General features: G+C 43.0%; 2 protein-coding genes across 2 annotated transcripts; one reads left to right on the top strand and one right to left on the bottom strand.

The window, feature by feature from the left end:
• Positions 1-770: 770 nt before the first annotated feature.
• Positions 771-12908, top strand: LOC306768301 (non-selective voltage-gated ion channel VDAC2). The gene is made up of 9 exons (XM_079256605.1): positions 771-874; positions 1887-1957; positions 2351-2400; positions 7185-7337; positions 7414-7466; positions 8918-9139; positions 9220-9370; positions 9446-9503; positions 11905-12908. Exons 2-9 carry the CDS (start codon positions 1891-1893, stop codon positions 11994-11996), a joined length of 846 nt encoding a protein of 281 aa, XP_079112731.1. The 5' UTR covers positions 771-874; positions 1887-1890; the 3' UTR covers positions 11997-12908.
• Positions 12909-17689: 4781 nt separating this feature from the next.
• tor4aa (torsin family 4, member Aa) lies at positions 17690-25360 on the bottom strand (the record flags this gene model as incomplete). Its single annotated transcript, XM_079256511.1, has 2 exons — positions 17690-18956; positions 24899-25360. 2 exons carry the CDS (start codon positions 25358-25360, stop codon positions 18099-18101), a joined length of 1320 nt encoding a protein of 439 aa, XP_079112637.1. The 3' UTR covers positions 17690-18098.
• Positions 25361-27576: the final 2216 nt, after the last annotated feature.

The following is a 27576-nucleotide window of genomic DNA, read 5'->3' as shown; positions in this document are numbered from 1 at the left end:
ATCTGCATACGGACAAGTACACACAAAAGTATACTTTTAAGAAGAATTTTTTCTTAATTTAATATATATTGTAGTTATACAGTGTCTCTGAAACAGTAGAGGTCTTTTTATATATCTTTTGGTTCTCTCCTGTCTAATCAAGGCTATTTTTACAGCTAATTTTAGCTAACCAGCTAACAGAGGTAAGCAGGCTAAAGCTAAGTCATGTTGTTAATCGTCTAAAAACCGCAGTTGTTCTACGTTCTTCTTGTTGTTCTACTGTCACTCAAAAGGACACGCCCCTAAATATGCAGAACTTCAAGATTAAATTCCTTTTAAACAGGCGAGTTAAACAAAAATTCACTCCCCGCACAGTTGTCATGAAGGTAAACCTGACTATTAAACCGAAAATGGATTTTTGAATCAGGCTGTAAACATGTTTATTTCTGCTGTAAACATGTTTATTTCTGCTGTGAAGTTGGTCTTTTTAACGTGGGAGTCTATGGGGATTCACTCTGTTTTGCAGCCCCTAGTGGATGAAGGGGGAACTGCAGTTTTATGGACTTCCACAAAGGCTTCACTTTTAACCGCCGGATGCTCCGTCCATCTTTCTATGCGCCTACAGCCCCCCTCTCAGCTCCACCGTGCCCCTACCAAGATGGCGATGGTAGGAACCGCCCACCGAGCTTCAATTCAGCTCTTTAGTAACCTACGGGTGACGTCACGGTACGCTTGCCTAGCGCGCATGCTCAGTAGGAGGTCTCCTTCATCGTGCCCTGTCTTCGTCACATGTAGCCTAAGCTAGGCTAGGCTAGGCTAGCTGTCAGTTCATCCAGCAGCACCAGGGACGCTCCGGGCTTTGCACACTCCCCTTGCAAATTCATTCGCTGCACTGGTGAGGAGCTTTTTACCAAACTTATCGACTTTAAACGCACCGCTTGACGTTATTATGCACGTATAATTTTGTTATTATGCAGGTATAATTATAAACTAAAGCGTTTATCTCCAAGGTGAGCTGAATCCTCAGCTAGCGGTTTAGCTTCCCGTTATGTAATGATGCTGAACCTTGTGATGCACACTGTAATCCCAGGAGGATGGGGTTCTGGTCTTTTAGGGTTTAAACAGCAACTTCAGACACGGATCCATCATTTGGGGGTCTGAAAACCGGCTGGGGTGTGTGTGGGAGGGTTTCAACACCATGAGCATCACAAGTAGTGTTTTCCTGCTAATGGCTAACCCTAACCCCCACACCTCCTTCACAAGCCCATCTGCTGTCCTTTGTCCCAAACCACAGATGCAAATATTCCAGAATAATACAAATCCTTCAGTCTGGTCCGTTTGTTCTGTGGGAAACAGCTGTTTAGAAGTTGTTATTAACATTGAGGATTTACACTTTTTAAACGTGTCAGGAGTTGAGAGTTTTTGCTGCAAATCCTGCAAAGATCCAGAGATCATGTCTTGTCAGCATCCCTGCAACCTGCAGAGGAGCAGATTGTTCCTTTTGTTGCTGAACCTGTTCACATGTGACAAAACTGCAGGACTGATTTGTGGTGGCTGATCATTCAGACTGAGCTTTCATCTTATTTGCATGTTTAGTGTCGATAACACACCATGCAGAGTAGTTAGGTGTAAGTGTAGGACTGTGTCATAACCCGTCTCAGAACATGCTCAAACTTATTTAGCTGCACACAGAAAGAAAAAGGCACATTTTCACTGATAATCTGCAACAGAAGCAGATTTTACACATAAAAAAGACATTTCAGCTGCAGACTTTCATGTTATAACAGTTTTATCTGTAAGTCCTGTATGTTAATATCAATATACTGTGAATTTATTTCAGAAAAGTAGCTTTTTTTATGTTAACATGTATAAATGTGACTTAAAGTGTCAGCTTCTATGTTTTCCAGCACAATGGCTGTCCCTCCATCCTACTCAGACCTCGGCAAGTCTGCCAAGGACATCTTCAGCAAGGGCTACGGTGAGGACTGTTTTAGTCACGAGTGAATTATTAACTGTGAGGAATTCCTGAAGTCTGCGCCGGCATTTCAACCTGCTGTCTGGCATCAGCACTGCAGGTCATATAGTTTTTATAAATCCGACTGATTGACTTGGATTTGTCCAGAAAACAGGCCGATTATTTTAGCTTAATCTTCTTCCTCTTTTGTCAAAGTAAAACAATGAATTTGCTGTAAAATGTTGTTGGAATTGACATGAACAATAAAGTGAAAAGCAAACAGAACAAATGACCGAGACGATGGTGAAACTCCAGAGCTGCTCGGTCATGTTTCACCGTTTTAAAGGAGGGAAAAGTTGCTTCATGGCAGGATGGAAACCGTTATTAACATCAGGTTGTGTGTTTTGACTCGGACAGGTTTCGGCCTCGTGAAGCTGGACCTGAAGACCAAATCTCAGAGTGGAGTGGTGAGAACCTTTTCCTTCTCTATCAGCTCTGCTGCATCTGCAGACTGATCACAACCTTTCCCTCCATCAATGATCCGGCTGAGCTTTAAGCTTTCCAGGTCGACGGCTGCTTTGCTTTAACCAGTCGTAGAGAAACAGGAAGGTCCACGTGTCTGTGGTCCGTCTGTCTCTCTGCCTGTCCTAACTGCTGCTCTGTCTCCATGCTGCCGCCCTGGACGCTCGCGCTTTCTCGTAGATGGTAAGACCGGTCGTCTGTGTTCCCGCAGAGACAGTTGTTCATTCACCCCATCTTCTGCTTTGGTTGTCTGGTTCGATTTGTTTTATTTCTCATCATCCATCACCGCATGGCGGCCTGTCACATCTTCTGTTTTCATCTCTTCCAGCTTTAGTTTACAGCTTCAGTCCTCATCTGGTCAACGATGTGTTTAGGTTTTGGATCGGTCAGAAATCTGAGGACGATATTAGACATGTGACGGTGTGTTCACACTAGTTTAGTGACCAGTGGCGAGCGTTCAGCATTTTTGACGCTCCTGGACGCTCGCCGCAGGTCACTATTCAATTCAATTCAACTTTATTTATATAGCGTCAAATCACGGCAATGCCATCTCAAGACGCTTTACAGACAGAGGGGAAAACATAATGAAAGCCTAAACTGTCACTTTTTATCTCCAACGGCCAAAACGCTCCGGATGCATTTGCCACTTGTCGGGAGCGAGCGGCAAACGCGACGGAAAAGAGAGGCGGGGAAGGCGGGGCTTTCCTTCAGTTTAAAAGGTGGTGGATGCAGTAGAGCAGGGGTGTCAAACTCCAGTCCTCGACGGTCGGTATCCGGCAGGTTTTTGTTGTCTCCCTCGACAAACACAGATGATTCATATCAAACAGATCCAGCAGCTTCCTGTCAAAATATTTATGAGTTTCTGTCAGGTGTGTTGGAGCAGGGAAACAACAAAAACCTGCAGGATAGCGGCCCTGAAGAACTGGAGTTTGACTCCCGTGCAGAGAGAGTGTAGAGAGCGCGGCGTGGCTTTATGTAATAAATAAAGCTGGAGAACGCCGCAGTACGGCGTCTCCGTGTCTGGTTCACCAGATGAATCGTAGGCGTTCTGAGTTTGGTGAGTTTCACCGTTTACTTCAGGAGCTGCGTGCTGATGAGGTTCACCCCGGCCCAGTTTGACAACCTGCTGAGCCGAATCACGCTCTGATTGGTTGGCGCCCCACGTCAAGCGGCAAAAGTTTGGATTTTCCGTGAGACAAAGCGTGACGCCTCCTTGACGCGCCTCCTCATAGACTTTACATGTAAACCTGACGCTCCGAACGCGTCTGGTGTGAACACACCGTTACCGCTGGCTAACTTCTGACAGGTTTAAGAGGTTGTTGTCGTGGGATGGAACCGAGGAGCAGGATGTGGAGTTGGGAAATGGTTGTTAAAATCTCCACGTTAAGCTTTGATTCCACCTCGTTTTCATGGCGACATCGTTTGCATCCCAGAGTCAGTCCCAGAGGAAGTCACCATGACAGATCTTCTTTGTGGGATCATTTTTAAAGAAATAATCACGTTTATTCTGCTTAAATTAATTTCCCAAACGTGTACGGCGGCGTGACGGCTTCTGATTGGTCTGAAAGCTGCTCAGAAGGAAAACATGTCCACATGGTGTCATGTCATGATGTGGAGACGGCGTTGTTGATGGATCCCAGCCGTTCATGAATCGTGGCGTTTAACGCTGCTTTTAGTTTCAGATAGAAGCAACGCAACATCGCTGGAAGTCACAGCGTTTGTGTCCTGAGCCGCTGCGGGAGCTTTGTGATGATGGGAGAGTCAGACGTCTGCGCCGTGTCGACGGCGTGTCGATGGCGTGTTGACGGCGTGTCGACGGCGTGTCGACGGCGGGTCGACGGCGGGTCGACGGCGTGTCGACGGCGGGTCGACGGCGTGTCGACGGCGTGTCGACGGCGTGTCGACGGCGTGTCGACGGCGGGTCGACGGCGTGTCGACGGCGGGTCGACGGCGTGTCGACGGCGGGTCGACGGCGGGTCGACGGCGTGTCGACGGCGGGTCGACGGCGGGTCGACGGCGTGTCGACGGCGGGTCGACGGCGGGTCGACGGCGTGTCGACGGCGGGTCGACGGCGGGTCGACGGCGTGTCGACGGCGGGTCGACGGCGGGTCGACGGCGGGTCGACGGCGTGTCGACGGCGGGTCGACGGCGTGTCGACGGCGGGTCGACGGCGGGCCGACGGCATGTCGACGGCGGGTCGACGGCGTGTTGACGGCGTGTTGACGGCTGCTTGAACGAGTCGCTTCTTGTCTGGAGCATCAGAAGAGCGACGAGCGTCTCCATGACGACGGAGCTGCTTGTTTCTCCTGATGAAGCTCCTCCATCATCTCCAGCTGCAGACATCTCGTCCCGACGCCTCCTGCTCAACATGAAAACATCTTTCACTCACAAAGCCGAAGTTGTTCACAAAATGACAAATTTACATGTTTCACCATACAAGGCCGAGGTAGATAACACAGGAGAAGGGAAACAAAGCATCCTAGTTTAAGAAAATTTCATTAGGTTCCCATCGTTTCTTAAAACTCTGAGTTTTAGTTGTAATTGAGGAGTTAATTCTTCCATTTTGTAAATATGCCGAATTCTCCGTATCCAGTAGTCAGTGATTGGTGGATCAGGTTTCATCCAGTTAACCGTAATCAATTCTGTTGTTTTTAAACCAGTATGGAACTGGTCCCAGCAGAGGATCCAGTCTGATCCGCGGGATGAATTATGCTGTTTGGAACGTTTTATACAGCTGTGCTCATATGTCTTCATCCCCTTTCATTAAAGAGAAGGTTGAATTTACAACAGTCACTCAAATAACTGGAGACTTAAAAAAGGAACAATAACTGAAAATTTGCAAAAATATCATTTAGTAATATAAGACACTAGGAGTGGGAAAATCTAATCGAAAAAAGTCGGGATTTTTTTGCTTCACAATTTTAAAATCGATTTCTTTTGTTTTAAAAAAAAACCAATTTTTTTGTTTAATAAACAAAAATAATCCATTTAAAAACATTTTTAAATTGTTTTTATTGGTCTTTTTCCTTGTTTTCTTGGTAATTATCGCAGCTGAATGATGGTCTGGCTACTGTGTTTTTTCCTCATTGAAATCAAGAAAAATGGAAGTTTAATTAATTTATTTTGTTTTGTAATCTACAAAAATCAGCAATATCAAAGAATTTAGCAATTTAAATCAAATCAATTTGGGACAAAAGCGTACCGTCACAGCCCTATAAGACACTGTTTTTTCATTTAATTGAGTTGGAGACAGAAAAAAAAACAAACAAGATAAAATACCTGTCAACAGGTGCAGAAGTCTGACTGAGAGGAACAGAAAACACCTGACTGGAGCGGAAACATTAAAGGATTGTTCAACTAAATATTACTTTATGACTGATGGAATATGTAATAAATAATAATATGTGATATTAGAAAATAATGTCATGATTTTCATAACATTTTTATTTATTATTACTTTAGTCAGTTTCATCTTATTTTACAGGCAGCTGTTTTTTTCCTTCTTTAATGAAAGGGTATGAATAAATATGAGCACAACTGTATAAAAGTAGCAGAAATTCCTCGTTGATCTGCTCGTAGTTGCATTTTTTATACAATGCATCTTAATGATTGGATTGTGTATCTTAGATTTCTCATGATTACGATTCTATTAAAAAATGACTTTAATGCGTCTTGTTTTACCATCAGGTTTTTTTCCCGCCACTCTGTGTCCACTTTGTACAATGTTTTACTAAGTTTTATCTCCGCTGTTTTTTATTTCCATCAAACCACAAATAAATCCAACATATCAAACTTATTTTCCAGGAATCTTCAGGATGAAGCAGCAGTTCGGACCACCACCTGCTGTCAGTGTTAAAATTAGACTTTATTTTGGCGTTAAACAGCTTCCGTAGGCAGGAAGTCTCGTCTGTTCTCATGACCACATTAACTTGTTATCTAGATCTTCTCTCAGATATGTTCACACAGAATTTCATTGTGATTGGACTTGTTTGTTTCCACATCAATTATTTTCATGGGTTCCGAAGAAAATATCTCAAAAGACACTTAAGAAGAGGTGATTTACAAAGATTTGACATAATATTTTATTTAATGTGAATCAGTTATTTACTTTGTATTCTTTATATGTATTGTCACAATAAAATCTAAAAAAAAACAAAAAAACAGTCTGTTCTCATGACCAGAAAAACCATCATGTTTCCAAACGCTGCCTTCAGACCCGACGTGGAAATCCCACGCGCAGTACAGTAGCTGTGAGGCTAGCTGTTAGCTGTGGTGTTCCCAGTCCTCTTTAGGAGGACTCTAAAGTGTCGACTTTTATGTTCGCGCTTCACTTTCCAGCTGCGTTTCTTTATTTATTATTATGAAAATAATTTTTGAGCATTTATGAATCGTAAAACGTGTTACATTGTGATTAACTGATTAAATACTGACCCCCCGCGCCTTCCCTCGCTCATAACTATGCAGTTGTTTTATCCTCCTTTACATCATGTCTGTACAGTAAATCATTTGAAGTGTAACTATAATAAGAGTTTAGGAATAACTGAGCATTTTATCCTCATCAGATAGTTTTCTGTCCGTCTGTCCTGCATGAGTTTTATGTAGCTGTGATGTTCCCCGCTCCAGCTTTACTTTTATTTATCCTGCGTTGCTCCAAACTTTGTTGTTTTTCCCTGCTGATGTGTTCAGCGCCTCACAAACAGCCCGTGTTGACGTGGTGTGATGGTTTCAGGAGTTCAACACGTCCGGCTCCAGTAACACGGACACGGGGAAGGCGTCCGGCAGCCTGGAGACCAAATACAAGATGAAGGAGCTCGGCCTGAGCGTCAACCAGAAGTGGAACACGGACAACACGCTGGCTACCGAGGTCGCCGTGGAGGACCAGGTAGGCCATAAACGCCTCTCCCAGCACCTCTGTCTGGTTTAAATCTGTTAACCTGCAGCTTTTCCATCACCTGCAGCTCGCTCAGGGACTGAAGGTTGCCTTGGATACGTCTTTTGTACCAAACACAGGGTAAGACCACGTTTCTGGTGTGTGTTTAAACTCTGCTTCAGGTCGGCTTCAAGGAAGTTCTGACATATTTGTTCTCTGTTAATAATTATCTGCTTCTTTCACAGCTTCTTTTAATAATTAAACTTTTTATTTATTTAGATTAAACTCTTGAGATTTAAATGAAGCTCAGTGACAATACGGACAAATAAACGGTGAAAGGTAAACATAATGTACAAAAGACAGAAAACTATTCAGAAGGTGTCCGGCTTCAGTTCAGATGTTGGTAGACCGACGTGAAATAAAAATAACATAAAATCTCTGAACATTTGATCTGAAAATGCAGATTAAAGGTGAAAACGTTGATGTGAAGTCTCAGCTAACGTCCACCTGCAGATGGAAACTGGTGTTGCCTTCACCTTTGCCATAAAATGTAGGAATATTACAGGACATTTAAGCTGCATGGCTGGAAAACAGAGACAAACAGGTATTTTACAGCTGATGAGATAAAAACGGACTGAAAAGGAGAAAAAGGAAGATTTTTCTTTAAAAACAGGAAGATTATAACTAATGTTGATGTAAATACAGCGGTGCTCATATTTATTCATTAAAGAAGGAAAAAAACAGCTGCCTGTAAAATCAGCTGAAATTGACTAAAGTAATAATAAAAAATTTTTTTTTATGAAAATCATGACATTATTTTCTAATTCTGGTTCAATAGAAATATTTTTTTCTGTTCCTCTCAGTCAGACTTCTGCACCTGTTGACAGGTATTTTGTCCCACTGTTCAACAGAAAAGTCTCTCATTTGTCCAGGAACAAGTTGTTTGTTTGTTTGTTTTCTTTCTTCAACATAATTAAATGAAAAAACAGCGTCTTATAGGGCTGTGACGATATGCTTTTGTCCCGATTCGATTTGATTCCGATTTTTTGGGTGCCAATTCGATTTAAATAGCGATTCTCACAATTCTTCAATACTGATGATTTTTATAGATTAAAAAACAAAATAGATGAATAAAACGTTTTCATTTTTCTTGATTTCAATTAGGAGAAAACAACATAGTATCCAGATCATCATTCTGCTGCTATAATCCCCAAGAAGACAAGTAAAAAGATCAATAAAAACAATATAAATGACAAAAATTTTAAATGGATTATTTTTGTTCATTTAAAAAAAAAAAAAAGTTTTGTTTTAAAAAAAAATGTTTTAAAATTATAAAGCAAAAAAATCCTGATTTTGATTTTTGATTCGATTTTGTGTCCAGGACCAATTTGTTTGTTTGCTTTTCTCTTTCTTCAACTCAATTAAATGAAAAAACTGTGTCTTATATTGCTAAATTATATTTTTGCAAATTTTTAGTTATTGTTCCTTTTTTAAGTCTCCAGTTATTTGAGTGACTGTTGTAAATTCAGCCTTTTCTTTATGAAAGGGGTTGAAGACATATGAGCACAACTGTAATTAAACGTGTTTATCAGGAAGAAGAGCGGAAAGCTGAAGTCCGGCTACAAGCGCGACTACGTCAACCTGAGCTGCGACGTGGACTTTGAAGGTCCCATCATTCACGCCGCCGCCGTGTTGGGCTACGAAGGCTGGCTGGCCGGCTACCAGATGGCCTTCGACACGGCCAAATCTAAACTGGCCCAGAACAATTTCGCGCTGGGCTACAAGGCCGGAGACTTCCAGCTGCACACCAACGTGTGAGTATTCAGGGTTAGCGGCGCCGTTCAGAGCTGGCGCTGCCGAGGCCGCTGCTGAACGGGCTTCCGCTCCCCCGCAGGAACGACGGGACCGAGTTCGGCGGCTCCATCTACCAAAAGGTGAACGAGGAGCTAGAGACGGCGGTGACTCTGGCGTGGACCGCAGGCAGCAACAACACCCGCTTCGGCATCGCGGCCAAATACAAGCTGGACAAAGACGCCTCTCTGTCTGTAAGTCCTTCGGGTTTTTCCAGGTTTTCTCTTCTCCGACTGCCGAGTTACATCTGGTGATGTTTCGCTCTGCAGGCCAAAGTCAACAACGCCAGTCTGATCGGGATCGGCTACACCCAGAGCCTTCGGCCAGGTAGGCGCTACGCCTTCACCTCATGGTCAGCATGAGACGCTGCCGTCCAGGAGACGCGTGGAGAAACCAGGAAGCAGCCATGCTAGCATGTAGCATGTAGCATGGCGCGCGAAACTCAGCTAAAAGGATAAACGGTGTCGGAAACCAAACAGAACAGTTCAGCCCCAAACAGGAACCATGACAGCATCACTGTGCACTTCTGTCACGCCACTAATTTCATTACTGGTTCCCAGTTCCAATTTACTGGTTCCCACATTCATTTTACTGGTTCTTGCATAACTTTCCAGCTCCATTTTACTGGTTCCTAGCATTACTTTACTGGTTCCCAGATTCATTTTACTGGTTCCTAGCATAACTTTCCAGCTCCATTTTACTGGTTCCCAGAACCATTTTACTGGTTCCTTCCATTACTCTACTGGTTCCCAGAACCATTTTACTGGTTCCTTCCATTACTTTACTGGTTCCCAGAACCATTTTACTGGTTCCTTCCATTACTTTACTGGTTCCCAGAACCATTTTACTGGTTCCTTCCATTACTCTACTGGTTCCAAGAACCATTTTACTGGTTCTGAGCATTACTCTACGGGTTCCCAGAACCATTTTACTGGTTCCTAGCATTACTTTACTGGTTCCCAGAACCATTTTACTGGTTCTTAGCATTACTCTACTGGTTCCCAGAACCATTTTACTGGTTCCTAGCATTACTTTACTGGTTCCCAGAACCATTTTACTGGTTCCTAGCATTACTTTACTGGTTCCCAGAACCATTTTACTGGTTCCTAGCATTACTTTACTGGTTCCCAGAACCATTTTACTGGTTCCTAGCATTACTTTACTGGTTCCCAGAACCATTTTACTGGTTCCTAGCATTACTTTACTGGTTCCCAGAACCATTTTACTGGTTCTTAGCATTACTCTACTGGTTCCCAGAACCATTTTACTGGTTCCTAGCATTACTTTACTGGTTCCCAGAACCATTTTACTGGTTCCTAGCATTACTTTACTGGTTCCCAGAACCATTTTACTGGTTCCTAGCATTACTCTACTGGTTCCCAGAACCATTTTACTGGTTCCTAGCAATACTTTACTGGTTCCCAGAACCATTTTACTGGTTCCTAGCATTACTTTACTGGTTCCCAGAACCATTTTACTGGTTCCTAGCATTACTTTACTGGTTCCCAGAACCATTTTACTGGTTCTTAGCATTACTCTACTGGTTTCCAGAACCATTTTACTGGTTCCTAGCATTACTTTACTGGTTCCCAGAATCATTTTACTGGTTCTTAGCATTACTCTACTGGTTCCCAGAACCATTTTACTGGTTCCTAGCATAACTTTACTGGTTCCCAGAACCATTTTACTGGTTCCTAGCATTACTTTACTGGTTCCCAGAACCATTTTACTGGTTCCTAGCATTACTTTACTGGTTCCCAGAACTATTTTACTGGTTCCTAGCATTACTTTACTGGTTCCCAGAACCATTTTACTGGTTCCTAGCATTACTTTACTGGTTCCCAGAACCATTTTACTGGTTCTTAGCATTACTCTACTGGTTTCCAGAACCATTTTACTGGTTCCTAGCATAACTTTACTGGTTCCCAGAACCATTTTACTGGTTCCTAGTATTACTTTACTGGTTCCCAGAACCATTTTACTGGTTCCTAGCATTACTTTACTGGTTCCCAGAACTATTTTACTGGTTCCTAGCATTACTTTACTGGTTCCCAGAACCATTTTACTGGTTCCTAGCATTACTTTACTGGTTCCCAGAACCATTTTACTGGTTCTTAGCATTACTCTACTGGTTTCCAGAACCATTTTACTGGTTCCTAGCATTACTCTACTGGTTCCCAGAACCATTTTACTGGTTCTTAGCATTACTCTACTGGTTTCCAGAACCATTTTACTGGTTCCTAGCATAACTTTCCAGCTTCATTTTACTGGTTCCTTGAACCATTTTACTGGTTCCTTCCATTACTCTACTGGTTCTCAGAACCATTTTACTGGTTCTTAGCATTACTTTACTGGTTCCCAGAACCACTTTACTGGTTCCTAGCATTACTTCACTGGTTCCCAGGACCATTTTACTAATTCTGAACATTACTTCAGTGGTTCCCAGGACTACTTTACTATTGCTTTGAGCCTATTCATCACATTGACCACGCAAAGTGCTCTTACACCACATTCAGCCATTCACACACAGTTCTTCAGCACTTCTCTCGTTACACACCAAGTGCTTTCTCCTCTCATACACATTCATACCCTGACAGACACATCAGGAGGCAACCAGTTCAGTGTCTTACCCAGAGACGCTTCGGCATATCAGAAACACGCGTTGCATAAAATTCTTCTTGGTTTTACAGCCGTCGGATCAGGTATGATGATTCTGGTCTCTCTGCAGGTGTTAAAGTCACCCTCTCGGCCCTCATCGACGGGAAAAACTTCAACGCCGGCGGACACAAAGTGGGCATGGGCTTTGAGCTGGAGGCGTAAGGAGGATGCTCCACATCAGCACCGACACGTCACCTCTCATGTAGCTACTCCTCTCTGGACTCCCCTCACACATTCCCTTTTCTGACGAGCATCTCTGACAGTAACAGAGTCTGGAGTTGCGAGGTGGTGCCTAGGTGTGGAAAGTTACTGTTTTCATGGCTGTGACACTATTTATTTCCTGTAGGTCTTGGATGAAGTAGATGTTGGGTGTAAACGTGTAGTTTGTTCCAGCTGTTGTTCCTAAAAGCATGTGAGGATGAAACTATGGATGCAGAGCTTCACGATCGTTTGCTCGGCTTAAAAAAAAGTGCAGTGTCTTTTTTTTTTTTCTTTCTTCTGTTTGGTTGGCTTGAAGACTCTTGGATCATGAAGTTTTGATTCACACATCTCATGATGTTCAGACTGATTCCTGCATCGAGTGGGGTAGATTTTAGTGCAGCTTTGCTTGTAAAAACATCCTTTAACTTTGTGGCTGCTCTCTTTGGTAGGTGAAACCAACGTGGTGGAATCTTCTGGTAGCTCAGTCGCATTATTTCCATTTCTACCACGTTGTTTTCATCTGTCTGGGCTCACAAAGACCGCGAGGACATTCTGCATCTGCGCAACGTCTTAACTCGACGGCCAGCTGTTTCCTCTGCTCGCTGGAGGGTCGCAATCGTTGCTGTCGGCGATGGCTTCTGAAACGAGCTTCACGCCTCAGACGTGTACATGAAAAACAATCACTGGTTCCCAGAATGATTCCAGTTAAACACTCCATAGAATAATGACGGTGTTGTTACCACACTACTATGTTTTATTCATAATCATACATCTAAATGTTTCTTTTCTTCATCCGATTGTGTTGATTATAAGCTCATTTTTCTTTAGACACAGTACCTCATTTTTCCAATGTGAACTAAGGGAATTCTAATAAAAACAACAAGATGGAAAAAACTGAATGTTTCTTTTTCTGTGATGTGAAAATAAAATCTCATTTAACATTTAAAACCAGCTATTTCAATGATGCAGCGTAGAAATTAATCAGTAGTCAACAACAGAAAATACATGGCAATTGCCATATTTGTGCCTCCACTTTTACTACGGTGTCTCAGGATGGACAAACAACTTTGTGAGACTTCAAAACAGGGAGAGTGTCGTTTGGGATACGTAACGCTTTTAAAAAAAAGCCGTAGAAGAAGACTAAACAGGTTACTTTCGCTGCACTGAAACCACTGGATCCAGTCAGATGAAAAAGGCAACTGTCCAGTCTCACCTGAGCTATGCGTATCTTCACCACTAGGTGTCAGTAATTCTTACATGATACCCATTAAAGGGCAAGTTTTGCTCGCATGGGTATGCAAATGATGACATTTCAAACACACTTGTCACACTTCCATGTGTCTTTCATTCTTTTCCCGTTCATCCACTAGTGGGCAGGGTTGAGTTCCGAGCGCATTCCTCGTTTTCACACCGGATGGTGGCAGTGAAGCAGTTTGCAAACGTCCAAAAATACCAGAAGAAGAAAATCATAAAGGTTTTTCTTGTTCTCAACTTATTTGTGTGCTTTTTATTTGTCAGTTTGGGTCATTTATTGACATCATAAAGACATAGACGACACATAGTATCATGCTGCCTATACGAGCTGATGTCTCATGCATTTATTTGTAAGGTGTAGGCCCAAACACAACAATAAACACAAATTTTTACCTGATTTTTCTCACAGTTTGGTTTCTTACAAAGGACAGAGATACTGTTATGATACAGATCACTGTAAAATATTAAAAACAACATGCTTTTATGCTCAAATATTTTTCATATGCTATTTAACGAAGACATAAGGTAGCTGCAATATAAATAAATGAATAAAGTAATTTAATACCAAGATGTTTTTGATGCATTTGGATTATCTATTTTTATCTGGTCAAATAAATTATTTAACCTTGTGAAATGTAATTCCACACGATTTGCTTTCAATATCTTGCCGGGTATTGCAACCGTATGCTGAACAAAATATGGGATTAGTTACTGGTTTTCTCTTAACTACGGTTGACTCTATTTACATTTAATTTGTACAACTATATCTCTATATTAATAAAGTTGGAAAATAAATTATTGTTTCAAAACTGTCACCCAGAAAAACATTTGAATAACACAAACCTCCGCCAAGGTCTTTAAAAAGTTCCTGGATCCAAACAGTGATCTGGATCACCACCAAAATTAAATCAGTTCTTCCTTTTCACATTTCCAACAAGTCCTGAAAAATTCATGAAAATCCGTCCGTAACTTTTAAATTATCTTGAACACAGACAGACAAACAGATAAAGCCGGTAAAAACACAACCTCATTGGAGGAGGTAATTATGCTACCATGTAAAACTCTCTTTGTGAAGCATCAATATATTTTTTCATAAACACCTCATAGGAGTAAAATTTATCATTTAGTAGATTATTCACTGTGTTAACATTATTTATAAACCAGTAATGTAGAAAAGTGTTTTGTTTGTGTGTAATATATACGCGTTGTTCCACAGAAAACAGTTTTGTGTGGAAACTACGTTGACTCTGCAGCAAGACTCGAAAGCAGAGACCCATCCAATATGGTGGCGACGCTGGTTCACTCGCCAGCGCTCAATGAAGCGTCTACGTATATATGATGTCTATGGTGTCATCTTCTTCTGCTCTGGTTAGTTCCTTTCACTGGGTGTGTGTCAGCTACACAGCACAACACTGCCCCCAGGGATTTCCAGTGGTATTGCTCCCTTTCCCTTCGGATAGCTAAGCCCTTGTAGAAATGGACCAAACTTTGCGCCTAACCGATGTAAAACAAGAACCAACCTGTCCGTCTGTGTACCGTCTCCTGCGTTGAGTATAAATGGGCTTTTAAATACAGGTTATTTAAAAAACAATAAAAGATCTTTGATTAGTGCTCCAGCTACAAGCAAATAAACCCGCTACAGCTGTTTCAAAAGCCTCACACACACACACACGCACACACACACACACACACACACACACACTATTTTGTCCCTTCAGAGATGCCGTAGTAAAACTGGAGCCCCAAATATAGCAGTTGCCATGTACACGTACCAACTGAACGGTTTATATTACCAGTCTAAAACAAATTAAGGATTACATACTGATAGAAACCGTTTTTAATGATTTATTACTTTTTTTCTGTCCTTGATCGTTGATGTTACTTGCTGCCCTTTAAAGCAACACGACATAAATTTCTAACCTTAAAACTCTGGTTTAGATGGAAATCTGACATTTACAGGCGGTTCTCGGTTTACGAACGGGTTCCGGTCCTACCCCTAAAATTCTGCATAGGTTGGATATTTACCTTTAAATACCCCTTAAATATGCACTTAATAACCATCTAAATACACGTATTATACATAATAATAATGGAAAAACAGTACGGGCAATTAAAATATAAAACAAATACACGCACTGAGCCTTGAACAGAACCTTGCAGCTTCAAAACTTGCTCCATTTCTTTGTTTACATTCATTTATTGAGAGTTGTAAAGTGGAAACGACATAAGTCCAGAACATAACCCAAGGACCGCCTCAATAATGTCCTGGAGCATCTTGAGGCTTAGAAACCACGTCTCAACCTCGTTTTCCTGCCTGGAGATTATATGACTGCCGTGTTGGCACCACGCCACATGCGAGCAACTGGACATCAACTCACTGGTCGTCTTAAACACACATCATAGCAAATTGATAGGAGATACGGTGAGACATGAGAGGAAGAGGAAAAGAAAGCGATACGAGTTGATATCTGACTGACTTTTACTGTCTGGAGGGATCTCAGAGAAGAGACAGGATGAAGATGGATGCTGAAGTAGCCAAAGCATGAAAATCTGACAAAGTTTAGGAGATTATTGCAACATAAATCTCAACAGCTAACAATTTAAATATACTTAAAGCTGGAGTCACTTTTCAACCAAGGAGGTTAAAAAGTGACTCGAGATGTTTGATCAATGACTAAAAACAACCATAAAAGTGTGCAAAATCATTCAAAACATCCTCAGAGGGATACAACAGGATGTAAAATGACAAAATAAATAAAAACTTGTCTATGCAGGGAGGAGGGTCTCTCATCCATCCGCCTGTCTCATGGATGCAACACTTATTTTGGTCAAATTAAAGAGAAAAAGTCTTTTTTCTTTAAATATTGGTTTTAATAATGTTTAATGACACTGCACATAATCATGCTCACAACTCAGATAAAAAGAAAAAAGTCTGCAACGACTCTGGATGTGAACTTCGTATCTGTAATAAATAAACGTGTTTTTTCATGCCGGTAAAGCGCACCGAGCCGGCCGCCCAACCAAAAGGACTTCCTGTTAACAGTCCAGGCGTTAGAAATGTCTCGTCTTCCTCGTTTCTGTGTGAATCAGTCCTGTTTAGTCAACAATGTTCCATTCTTCAGTCTTTTTTATTCAGCATTCACGTCTGGTTGAGCTGCCTAAAATACGTCTGGTTTTCCTCAGAGGATCCGTCCACCGAAACCTCACCGTCAAATGTTTTCACCTTCACTGCAACAGAGTAGAAACGAGTCGTTTGTTTCTGATGAAACAACCTTGTCTCCATGGCGATGTTCTTCATAACTTTTACTCCTTTATGATCATCTTTCTTCTGTCTGACAGCTTTTCTTACAGCTGCTGGACAATCTGAATTTCCCACATGGGGATGAGTAAATTATCTCTTCATGTCTAATTTAAGAAAAAAAATTAGCAAGAACACACTCAGGTCTAATTTGGGATTAAAGATGCAGAAAATATTGACTGTTTAAGATTAATAAGCAAGACTTAACAAACGAATAAACGAGGAAACACGTTCCTTTTGGAGGCTTTCTACTGCAAGTTATGAACTCTGCTATCCGCTGCGTAAAACAAGTTCATTTGTTTGAAAGTTTTAATGAAAATATTTTGTTTTAATGAACTATTTGCTGTAATAAAACTGATAAATGTGATGACAGTTGCGTATGTTGGCCTCATGGTGGCGGCAGAGACTACAAATGATCCGGCTGCAAATAATCTCAACACTACAAACAAAAGGTAGAAATTCTATTAAAAATGACAAATTTTAAAGGAAAATAAAAGTCTCTAAGCATATTTTTCTCCTCTTAATATCCTAATGATTGTTGTACACCTTTTTGGCCACATGAAGTGGTTCCCAACCAGAGGGTCGGGACCCTCGTGTGGGTCAGGAGATAATTGTAAAAAAAAAAAAAAATTGGATTTTAATCAGATCTAATTTAAACCATTAATGAAGATAAATCTGTGAAATCAATTTAGTGAACATATAAAATATCTGAATGTGACATCATCTCAATGAGACGCCGCCAGCCTCAGAGTGTCTCAGCGGTGAACCGAATCCACCAAAAACCACTATAATCTCCTTATTTCTGAAGGTTCTGGCTGTTTTTCTAGCCTTACTTTTATATGAGGGGAGTCCAAGCCCGGTCCATGTCGCCTCAACACACCTCGATCACACCAACATCTGGTTATGGCGGCCGCAGAGCTGCAGGACATCTAGCGGCACCGCGGAGCTGCAGGACATCTAACGGCACCGCGGAGCTGCGGGACATCTAGCGGCACCGCGGAGCTGCAGGACATCTAACGGCACCGCGGAGCTGCAGGACATCTAGCGGCACCGCGGAGCTGCAGGACATCAACAAGCTTTTTTCCTTTGAAGGTGTCTAACAGAGAAATTCTAAAATTCCTGTTTTTTTCTATTATTAGATTAATTTCGCCTAAAAACTGTGTTTGATGATCGTTTCACACACAGACAAGTTTGAGGTTCGTCGTGTGGGAACCGGGAAGGTAAAAACCCTGGAGCCAGCCGTTGCTGTCTGGAGGAAAATGGAGGATTAACGAAGCGTTAAATGACGAGTCGTTCAGGTGATTTGGGTGGACTGGCCCTTTCAGGAGAGTTTGTGGTCACTGCAAACCTGTTGGGAGGATTTTACTTCACCGTTCGTCTTCCTGTGAACAAACTTTTCCTCACTCTTGCAAAACTGCTTCGTCTTTCAGCTCTGGTGACGGTTTCTTCACTCGCTTGTCGTGCACGTTTTTCTTCATAGTTCCAGGAAAGCGAAGCATCCTGCTCGGCCGTCACAGCAGGTTGACCTTCGCCACCACCTGCTTGCAGCCCGTCTGTGAATACTCGTGCCCCCCGACCGAGGGGTAGTATTGGATCTCCCCCGCGAGGCGCTCGATGTTGGTGCGATCCGGGTAGAAGCCCTCCCGGGTCATTTCGTCCAGGAAGCAGTCCATCACGTGACCTTTCTCCAGAAGTCCCAGAGGCAAGATGTCGGCCTCCGTCCACAGCGGGTGGAGCTTCTCCAGAGCGTTGCGCAATATGGGAGTCAGCTCTTTTATGAGGTTGCTATGGTGACTGGAGGCCGTCATGGCCATGGAAATACTTGAGGAGTTGTGCAGCATGTGCTTGGTGATATGCGCGTGACCCAGGTTGCTGAGGAACAGGTAGATGGCGTTCAGGTACTCGTTGGACCGCTTGGAGGCGACGAGCTGCCACAAAGCGTCCAGGATCTCCTCGTGCATGTGCTCCGCCTCGTCGAAGATGAAGAGCGGGATCTTCTCCTCCTCCTCGGCTCGTTGCACCATCTCCGAGATGAGAGTGGAAAGGTTGCGGGCGCACTGCAGGGCGTCGGCCTCCTGGGGGCAGTGGTGGAGGACGTAGTACTGCAGGACCAGCGTGTCGCCCACCACCGAGCGGAAGTGTCCGGCCAGCAGGCGCCCCAGGTGGCTCTTCCCTACTCCGCTGGGGCCGTGCAGGGACACCACCAGCGGCTTGTTGTGGACGTAAGTGGACAGGTAGTCCTTCAGGAGGGAGAGCAGACCCTCCACCGCCCCCTGCTGCCCAAACACCTCCCTCCTCAGAGTCTTCTCCAGACCCTCCAGGTCATATCTGAGAACGTGGTCGTCCAGGTTCTCGATGGCGTTGTAGATCTGCAGGGAAACAAGGAAACGCCGTGAAGACGAGAACAAGATGATGAAGACATGTTTTAAATCCATTTTTTAAAAAAAAATGCTTCTCAAATGTAGAAGAAACGTTTTATTCAAAGCTGAGTGAAGTTTTCTCTTTTTTTCCATTGTTTCATCAACACTTTTCTTTTACCTTCTAACCCCAGTCATCCTGCAGACGTGATGTTATGTCATGTTTATGTCACGTTTATGTCACGTATGTCAGTTCACGTTTATATATTTGTCATGTTTATACAACATTTATGTCACATTTATGTCATGTTTATGTCACGTTTATGTCATATTTATGTCACGTTTATATCTCGTTTATATCATGTTTGTCACGTCACGTTTATACCCCGTTTGTGTCACATTTATACCACATTTATTTCACGTTTGTCACGCCACATTTATGTCACGCCACTTTGATGTTACGTTTATACCACGTGTATATGTTTGTCACGTTTATACAACATTTATGTCATGTTTATGTTATGTTTATGTCATGTTTATGTTATGTTTATGTCATGTTTATGTTATGTTTATGTCATGTTTATACCACGTTTATGTCACCTTTATACCACATTTATGTCATGTTTATACCACGTTTATGTCACCTTTATACCACATTTATGTCACATTTATTTCATGTTTATTTTACGTTTATGTCATGTTTATGTCACATCACGTTTATACGTTTATACCACATTTATACCACATTTATGTCATGTTTATGTCACGTCTGTCATGTTTATACCACGTTTATGTCACGTCTTAAGTGCATTGAGAAAGAAAAAACACGGAAAAGCAAAGCCACGGGTCGTTTCCACTCACCTGCTGATATCTAGCAACTACAACAGGAAACCGGCTGGAAAGGATTCTTGCTGTGACATAAGAGTTAATGATGCTTCGCCTTAATGACCTTTAAAAACTGCGTTGGGTTGAGTTAAAGATAGAAGCTAACTAACACCTCTCATACAGGCAAACAAAAGGTGTGAATATGGCCATTCAACCAGCATAATCCACTTTTAAAGTTGTTTTTTTCAGACTCAACTTAACATTCATCACATGAGGTGATAGCGCTGCTCAAACAAAATGCTGAGAAAGCCATGATTAGCATGTCAGCCTCCAACCAGCTGTTATTTAGCACAAAATACAACGTGATGGGAATGACGGTGATTCTACTGGTGTTTAGTCTTCAAGCACAAGCTAACCTGCTGATGTCATTTCAATTAAAGGTCAGAGAAGGAACTATGACAAACTGGCCCGGACAAAACCTTTCAAAGAGGGAAAAATGATGGTAGTATTAACTCAAATACTAAGAGAGGAACGCAGAATGGCTCCGAAGAATGAAGCCAGATGACTCGTAACATCAGTGGAGGACCAAACTTCTATGAAAAGAAGAAATGAAACTTGCAGGGGTGCAAAATGACCCAAACCAAAAGGAAACCAAATTATTCTGAACACATCAGGAGGGATACACCAGGAACACCAGGAGTTTATCAGTGCTGAAAAAACCAAACAAGGACAAAAAATTATTTTTTAACAACTAAATCGAGACGATTTCACACCTTCAATGTCTATCCACAGCCGGAAAGTTATCTAGGCAACTGCAAAAGCTTATGAAACGTTTTTTAAACAATTACACAAAGATACCAAACCATTTAAACTGCAAAGCGATACCACTACTCTAAAACCGCAGAGTGATACCAAACAATTAAAATGACAGAGTGATACCAAACTGTTGAAATGATAGAACGATACCAAACCGTTTAAATATCAAAGCAATACCAAACCGTTTAAATATCAAAGCGACACCAAACCTTTGAAACGACAGAGCGATACCAAACCTTTGAAACGACAGAGCAATACCAAACCTTTGAAACGACAGAGCGATACCAAACGGTTCAAACGACAGAGCGATACCAAACCGCTCAAACGACAGAGCGATACCAAACCGTTCAAACGACAGAGCGATACCAAACCGTTCAAACGACAGAGCGATACCAAACCGTTCAAACGACAGAGCGATACCAAACCGTTCAAACGACAGAGCGATACCAAACCGTTCAAACGACAGAGCGATACCAAACCGTTCAAACGACAGAGCGATACCAAACCGTTCAAACGACAGAGCGATACCAAACCTTTGAAACGACAGAGCGATACCAAACCGTTCAAACGACAGAGCGATACCAAACCTTTGAAACGACAGAGCGATACCAAACCGTTCAAACGACAGAGCGATACCAAACCTTTGAAACGACAGAGCGATACCAAACCTTTGAAACGACAGAGCGATACCAAACCTTTGAAACGACAGAGCGATACCAAACCTTTGAAACGACAGAGCGATACCAAACCGTTCAAACGACAGAGCGATACCAAACCTTTGAAACGACAGAGCGATACCAAACCGTTCAAACGACAGAGCGATACCAAACCTTTGAAACGACAGAGCGATACCAAACCGTTCAAACGACAGAGCGATACCAAACCGTTCAAACGACAGAGCGATACCAAACCTTTGAAACGACAGAGCGATACCAAACCTTTGAAACGACAGAGCGATACCAAACCTTTGAAACGACAGAGCGATACCAAACCTTTGAAACGACAGAGCGATACCAAACCGTTCAAACGACAGAGCGATACCAAACCTTTGAAACGACAGAGCGATACCAAACCTTTGAAACGACAGAGCGATACCAAACCTTTGAAACGACAGAGCGATACCAAACCGTTCAAACGACAGAGCGATACCAAACCTTTGAAACGACAGAGCGATACCAAACCGTTCAAACGACAGAGCGATACCAAACCTTTGAAACGACAGAGCGATACCAAACCGTTCAAACGACAGAGCGATACCAAACCGTTCAAACGACAGAGCGATACCAAACCTTTGAAACGACAGAGCGATACCAAACCTTTGAAACGACAGAGCGATACCAAACCTTTGAAACGACAGAGCGATACCAAACCTTTGAAACGACAGAGCGATACCAAACCTTTGAAACGACAGAGCGATACCAAACCGTTCAAACGACAGAGCGATACCAAACCTTTGAAACGACAGAGCGATACCAAACCTTTGAAACGACAGAGCGATACCAAACCTTTGAAACGACAGAGCGATACCAAACCGTTCAAACGACAGAGCGATACCAAACCGTTCAAACGACAGAGCGATACCAAACCGTTCAAACGACAGAGCGATACCAAACCGTTCAAACGACAGAGCGATACCAAACCGTTCAAACGACAGAGCGATACCAAACCGTTCAAACGACAGAGCGATACCAAACCGTTCAAACGACAGAGCGATACCAAACCGTTCAAACGACAGAGCGATACCAAACCGTTCAAACGACAGAGCGATACCAAACCTTTGAAACGACAGAGCGATACCAAACCGTTCAAACGACAGAGCGATACCAAACCTTTGAAACGACAGAGCGATACCAAACCTTTGAAACGACAGAGCGATACCAAACCTTTGAAACGACAGAGCGATACCAAACCTTTGAAACGACAGAGCGATACCAAACCGTTCAAACGACAGAGCGATAACAAACCTTTGAAACGACAGAGCGATACCAAACCTTTGAAACGACAGAGCGATACCAAACCTTTGAAACGACAGAGCGATACCAAACCTTTGAAACGACAGAGCGATACCAAACCTTTGAAACGACAGAGCGATACCAAACCTTTGAAACGACAGAGCGATACCAAACCGTTCAAACGACAGAGCGATACCAAACCGTTCAAACGACAGAGCGATACCAAACCGTTCAAACGACAGAGCGATACCAAACCTTTGAAACGACAGAGCGATACCAAACCGTTCAAACGACAGAGCGATACCAAACCGTTCAAACGACAGAGCGATACCAAACCGTTCAAACGACAGAGCGATACCAAACCTTTGAAACGACAGAGCGATACCAAACCGTTCAAACGACAGAGCGATACCAAACCTTTGAAACGACAGAGCGATACCAAACCGTTCAAACGACAGAGCGATACCAAACCTTTGAAACGACAGAGCGATACCAAACCGTTCAAACGACAGAGCGATACCAAACCTTTGAAACGACAGAGCGATACCAAACCGTTCAAACGACAGAGCGATACCAAACCTTTGAAACGACAGAGCGATACCAAACCGTTCAAACGACAGAGCGATACCAAACCGTTCAAACGACAGAGCGATACCAAACCTTTGAAACGACAGAGCGATACCAAACCTTTGAAACGACAGAGCGATACCAAACCTTTGAAACGACAGAGCGATACCAAACCTTTGAAACGACAGAGCGATACCAAACCTTTGAAACGACAGAGCGATACCAAACCGTTCAAACGACAGAGCGATACCAAACCTTTGAAACGACAGAGCGATACCAAACCGTTCAAACGACAGAGCGATACCAAACCGTTCAAACGACAGAGCGATACCAAACCTTTGAAACGACAGAGCGATACCAAACCGTTCAAACGACAGAGCGATACCAAACCTTTGAAACGACAGAGCGATACCAAACCGTTCAAACGACAGAGCGATACCAAACCGTTCAAACGACAGAGCGATACCAAACCGTTCAAACGACAGAGCGATACCAAACCTTTGAAACGACAGAGCGATACCAAACCTTTGAAACGACAGAGCGATACCAAACCTTTGAAACGACAGAGCGATACCAAACCGTTCAAACGACAGAGCGATACCAAACCTTTGAAACGACAGAGCGATACCAAACCTTTGAAACGACAGAGCGATACCAAACCTTTGAAACGACAGAGCGATACCAAACCGTTCAAACGACAGAGCGATACCAAACCTTTGAAACGACAGAGCGATACCAAACCTTTGAAACGACAGAGCGATACCAAACCTTTGAAACGACAGAGCGATACCAAACCGTTCAAACGACAGAGCGATACCAAACCGTTCAAACGACAGAGCGATACCAAACCTTTGAAACGACAGAGCGATACCAAACCGTTCAAACGACAGAGCGATACCAAACCGTTCAAACGACAGAGCGATACCAAACCGTTCAAACGACAGAGCGATACCAAACCGTTCAAACGACAGAGCGATACCAAACCGTTCAAACTACAGAGCGATACCAAACCGTTGAAACAACAGAGCGATACCAAACCTTTGAAACAACAGAGCGATACCAAACCTTTGAAACTACAGAGCGATACCAAACCGTTCAAACGACAGAGCGATACCAAACCTTTGAAACAACAGAGCGATACCAAACCTTTGAAACTACAGAGCGATACCAAACCTTTGAAACAACAGAGCGATACCAAACCTTTGAAACTACAGAGCGATACCAAACCGTTCAAACTACAGAGCGATACCAAACCTTTGAAACAACAGAGCGATACCAAACCTTTGAAACTACAGAGCGATACCAAACCTTTGAAACAACAGAGCAATACCAAACCTTTGAAACAACAGAGCGATACCAAACCTTTGAAACTACAGAGCGATACCAAACCTTTGAAACAACAGAGCGATACCAAACCGTTCAAACGACAGAGCGATACCAAACCGTTCAAACGACAGAGCGATACCAAACCTTTGAAACTACAGAGCGATACCAAACCTTTGAAACAACAGAGCGATACCAAACCTTTGAAACTACAGAGCGATACCAAACCTTTGAAACAACAGAGCGATACCAAACCTTTGAAACTACAGAGCGATACCAAACCTTTGAAACAACAGAGCAATACCAAACTGTAAAAAAAGACAGAGCGATACTGTTGAAATGACAGAGCGATTCCAAACCATTTAAATATCAAAGTGATACCAAATCGTTAAAAAAGACAGAGCGATGCCAAACTGTTTAAATATCAAAGCGATTCCAACATCAGCAGTCATTGAAATAGTCGTTATTTACCTGGACGAAGACGATGGCGAACAGCAGGTACAGGCAGTACGTTGCCCGGCTCCGCTGCGGCTTCGGCACGGCCCTGCAGCCCCCTCCGTTTGGAAACAGCACTCGTTTCTTCCTCTTCCTCTTCTTCCTCTGGGGGACGGAGGACAGCGCGGGGAAGGAGCCGGGGGGGAGTTTGTCGAATGTGAAGATCTTGGGGCTGGTGCGCCCCGGCGCTCCTGGGACGGCCCCCGCTCCCGCCAGGCTTAGGGCCATCTCCTGACGGCGCTTCTTCATGGCCTGGTACTTCTGTTTGATGCGTATGACAGCACGGATAGAGGTGGAGAAACTGGACAAACTGGGAACTGGACTTCCCTTCCGCTCCGTCTCGGTCCTCCCCTCTTCACTCTCCATCTCTTCATCCAGCTCTCCATCAAAGTCTCCCTCCGTTTGAGAGCTGGAGGTGCTGCTGCCACGGTCACTCATCTGCAGAGAAGATCGAAACGTGTGACCATCTTTATGCTGATGATACACGGCTGACGGAACATTCTCACCAATATCAATGGAAAAATATCCATTTCCTGATATTCCTGCCGCCCGGATCCACCACAGCCTGCACGCTACATACGTTGTGATGAGCAAAAACCAAAAGTTTGACAGAGAAACAAATTTCAGCAGTTCTACGAATATAAAAGCTGTACGATGTCTGCCTCCGTCTGGGGGTCGTTGGCTGGGAAACGCTTGCAGCTCCCAACTAAAATCATCCCAGTTTTTAGATTAAAACCCCATAAAATGCATCTGTTTGAGGGAAACTTTAACTGGTGGATCAAGCGGCGGCCGCAACGTTAAAAAGCAGCTTTTACTGAAGCTGAGAAGAAGTCAGACTTTGCAGCAGGAGGCTTACAGACTCCATGTTTTCGCTCTTTCAGCAGATCCTCTCCCAGAGGCTGCAGCTCTGCTGTGAAAACAGGAAGAACATTTCCATCTGGGAAAGATCCAGCACACTGATATCTGGGAAGTTACTTCTCTGTTTCACTCTGAACAAAAGGATTATTGACTGAAGCAAGTAAAAGTAAAGTAAAAACACTTGTAACGTCCAGAATTTTCTAGGAAACAGCTACTACTATGTTTGGTTAAGACTTAAGTGGTCTTTTTGCAGCTAAAATAACAGTTTTAAAACATTTTACAGCCTTTAAATGAGACCAGTTTATGATCCAATAAGACGCTAAACACACATATAGCTGTAAAAACCATTTCCAGCCTCTAGGGGGCAGAATAATGAGCTAAAACCACAACATCTGTCGCAACCATAGACTGCATATAGAAAGAAGGGCGGAGCCTCCGTGACGTCACCCGTAGGTTTCTGAAGAGCTGAACTGAAGCTCGGTGGGCGGTTCCTACCATCACCATCTTGGCAGGGGCATGCGTGTCGTCTCGCCCGGAAAATACAAATATGGGCAAAGAGGTGGAGCTGAGAGGGGGGCTGTGAGCGTCATGGCGGATGATTGACATTGAGCGAACTCTGAGCTTTCTGTAGCAAAGAGCTAACTGAGCTAACCTGGAGATAACAGGAGCTAACCAGCTAACGGAGGTAAGCAGGCTAAAGCCGAGTCATGTTGTTAACCAGCTAAAAACCGCGGTGGTTCTACGTTCTTCTGACTTGAAGCGGGAGATCGGGTACCGGTCAATCAAAAAGACACGCCCCTAAATATGCCGAATTTCGAGACTAAATTACTTTAAAACGGGCGAGTCAGAAAAAAATTCACTCCCCCCCACAGTTGTCATGAAGGAAAACCTGTCCTGTTAAACCTAAACTGGATTTTCAGGCTGTAAACATGTTTATTCCTGCTGTAAACATGTTTATTCCTGCTGTAAACATGTTTATTTCTGCTGTAAACATGTTTATTTCTGCAGTAAACATGTTTATTTCTGCTGTAAACATGTTTATTCCTGCTGTGAAGTTGGTCTTTTTAACATGGGAGTCTATGGGGATTTGCTCTGTTTTGCAGCCCCTAGTGGATGAAGGGGGAACTGCAGTTTTATGCACTTCGGTTTAGGCTTTATTTTTAACCACCTGAGGTTGCCGCTTGGCACCAACGTGCCCAAAAACAGCTTTTTATTAAATGTGGCATAACTAAACCTCTGTTTATGCTTTATATGTTAAAACTGTTATAATTATTATATCTATTATTATATATTTTATAGTTTTGCAGCCCCTAGTGGATGAAGGGGGAACTGCAGTTTTTTTTTTTTTTATAGCCAGAGACTCCGTCCATCTTTCATATACGGTCTATGGTCGCAACATAACAGCCCAAACATCTGGGAATGTCATTCAGATCTAACGTAATTTATGTTCTCCAGTTATTTAAACATGTTTGTGGTCAAGAGACCATAAAAATGTCACATTTAAGTCCAATTTGACACCACACCAATATTTGTGAGTTTAGGTAAAATATGAAGCATTTTAGCTCATGACCAGGAGTGGACATGAGAGGAAGCAGCTAATCTTGTATATCTGGTATAATCACTGAAGCTTTCAGCAGCTTTTAAAGCGCCAACTAAAGACTGTAATGATTCTGTTACATGAACGGTGATTCTTGAGGTCATTGCAAAGACATGCATGCAGCTGCAACACAGCATCCACCCAGTCCGTCCAGTTAGATAACCTCATGTTGCTCAATGCGGACAACAGCCCCACCAGT

This window comes from Telmatherina bonti (genome assembly GCF_933228915.1).
Source record: "Telmatherina bonti genome assembly, chromosome: 17".
Taxonomy (NCBI): domain Eukaryota; kingdom Metazoa; phylum Chordata; class Actinopteri; order Atheriniformes; family Telmatherinidae; genus Telmatherina; species Telmatherina bonti.
The sequence above is the reverse complement of the archived record's forward strand: the minus strand, read 5'-3'. Positions and strand labels throughout refer to the sequence as shown.

Coding starts and splice junctions, on each gene's coding strand:
- LOC306768301 (XM_079256605.1), top strand. CDS start 1,891: ATGGCTGTCCCTCCATCCTACTCAGACCTCGGCAAGTCTGCCAAGGAC. Junction 7,338..7,413: donor AGGTCGCCGTGGAGGACCAG/GTAGGCCATAAA, acceptor CATCACCTGCAG/CTCGCTCAGGGACTGAAGGT. Junction 9,371..9,445: donor ACAAAGACGCCTCTCTGTCT/GTAAGTCCTTCG, acceptor TTCGCTCTGCAG/GCCAAAGTCAACAACGCCAG.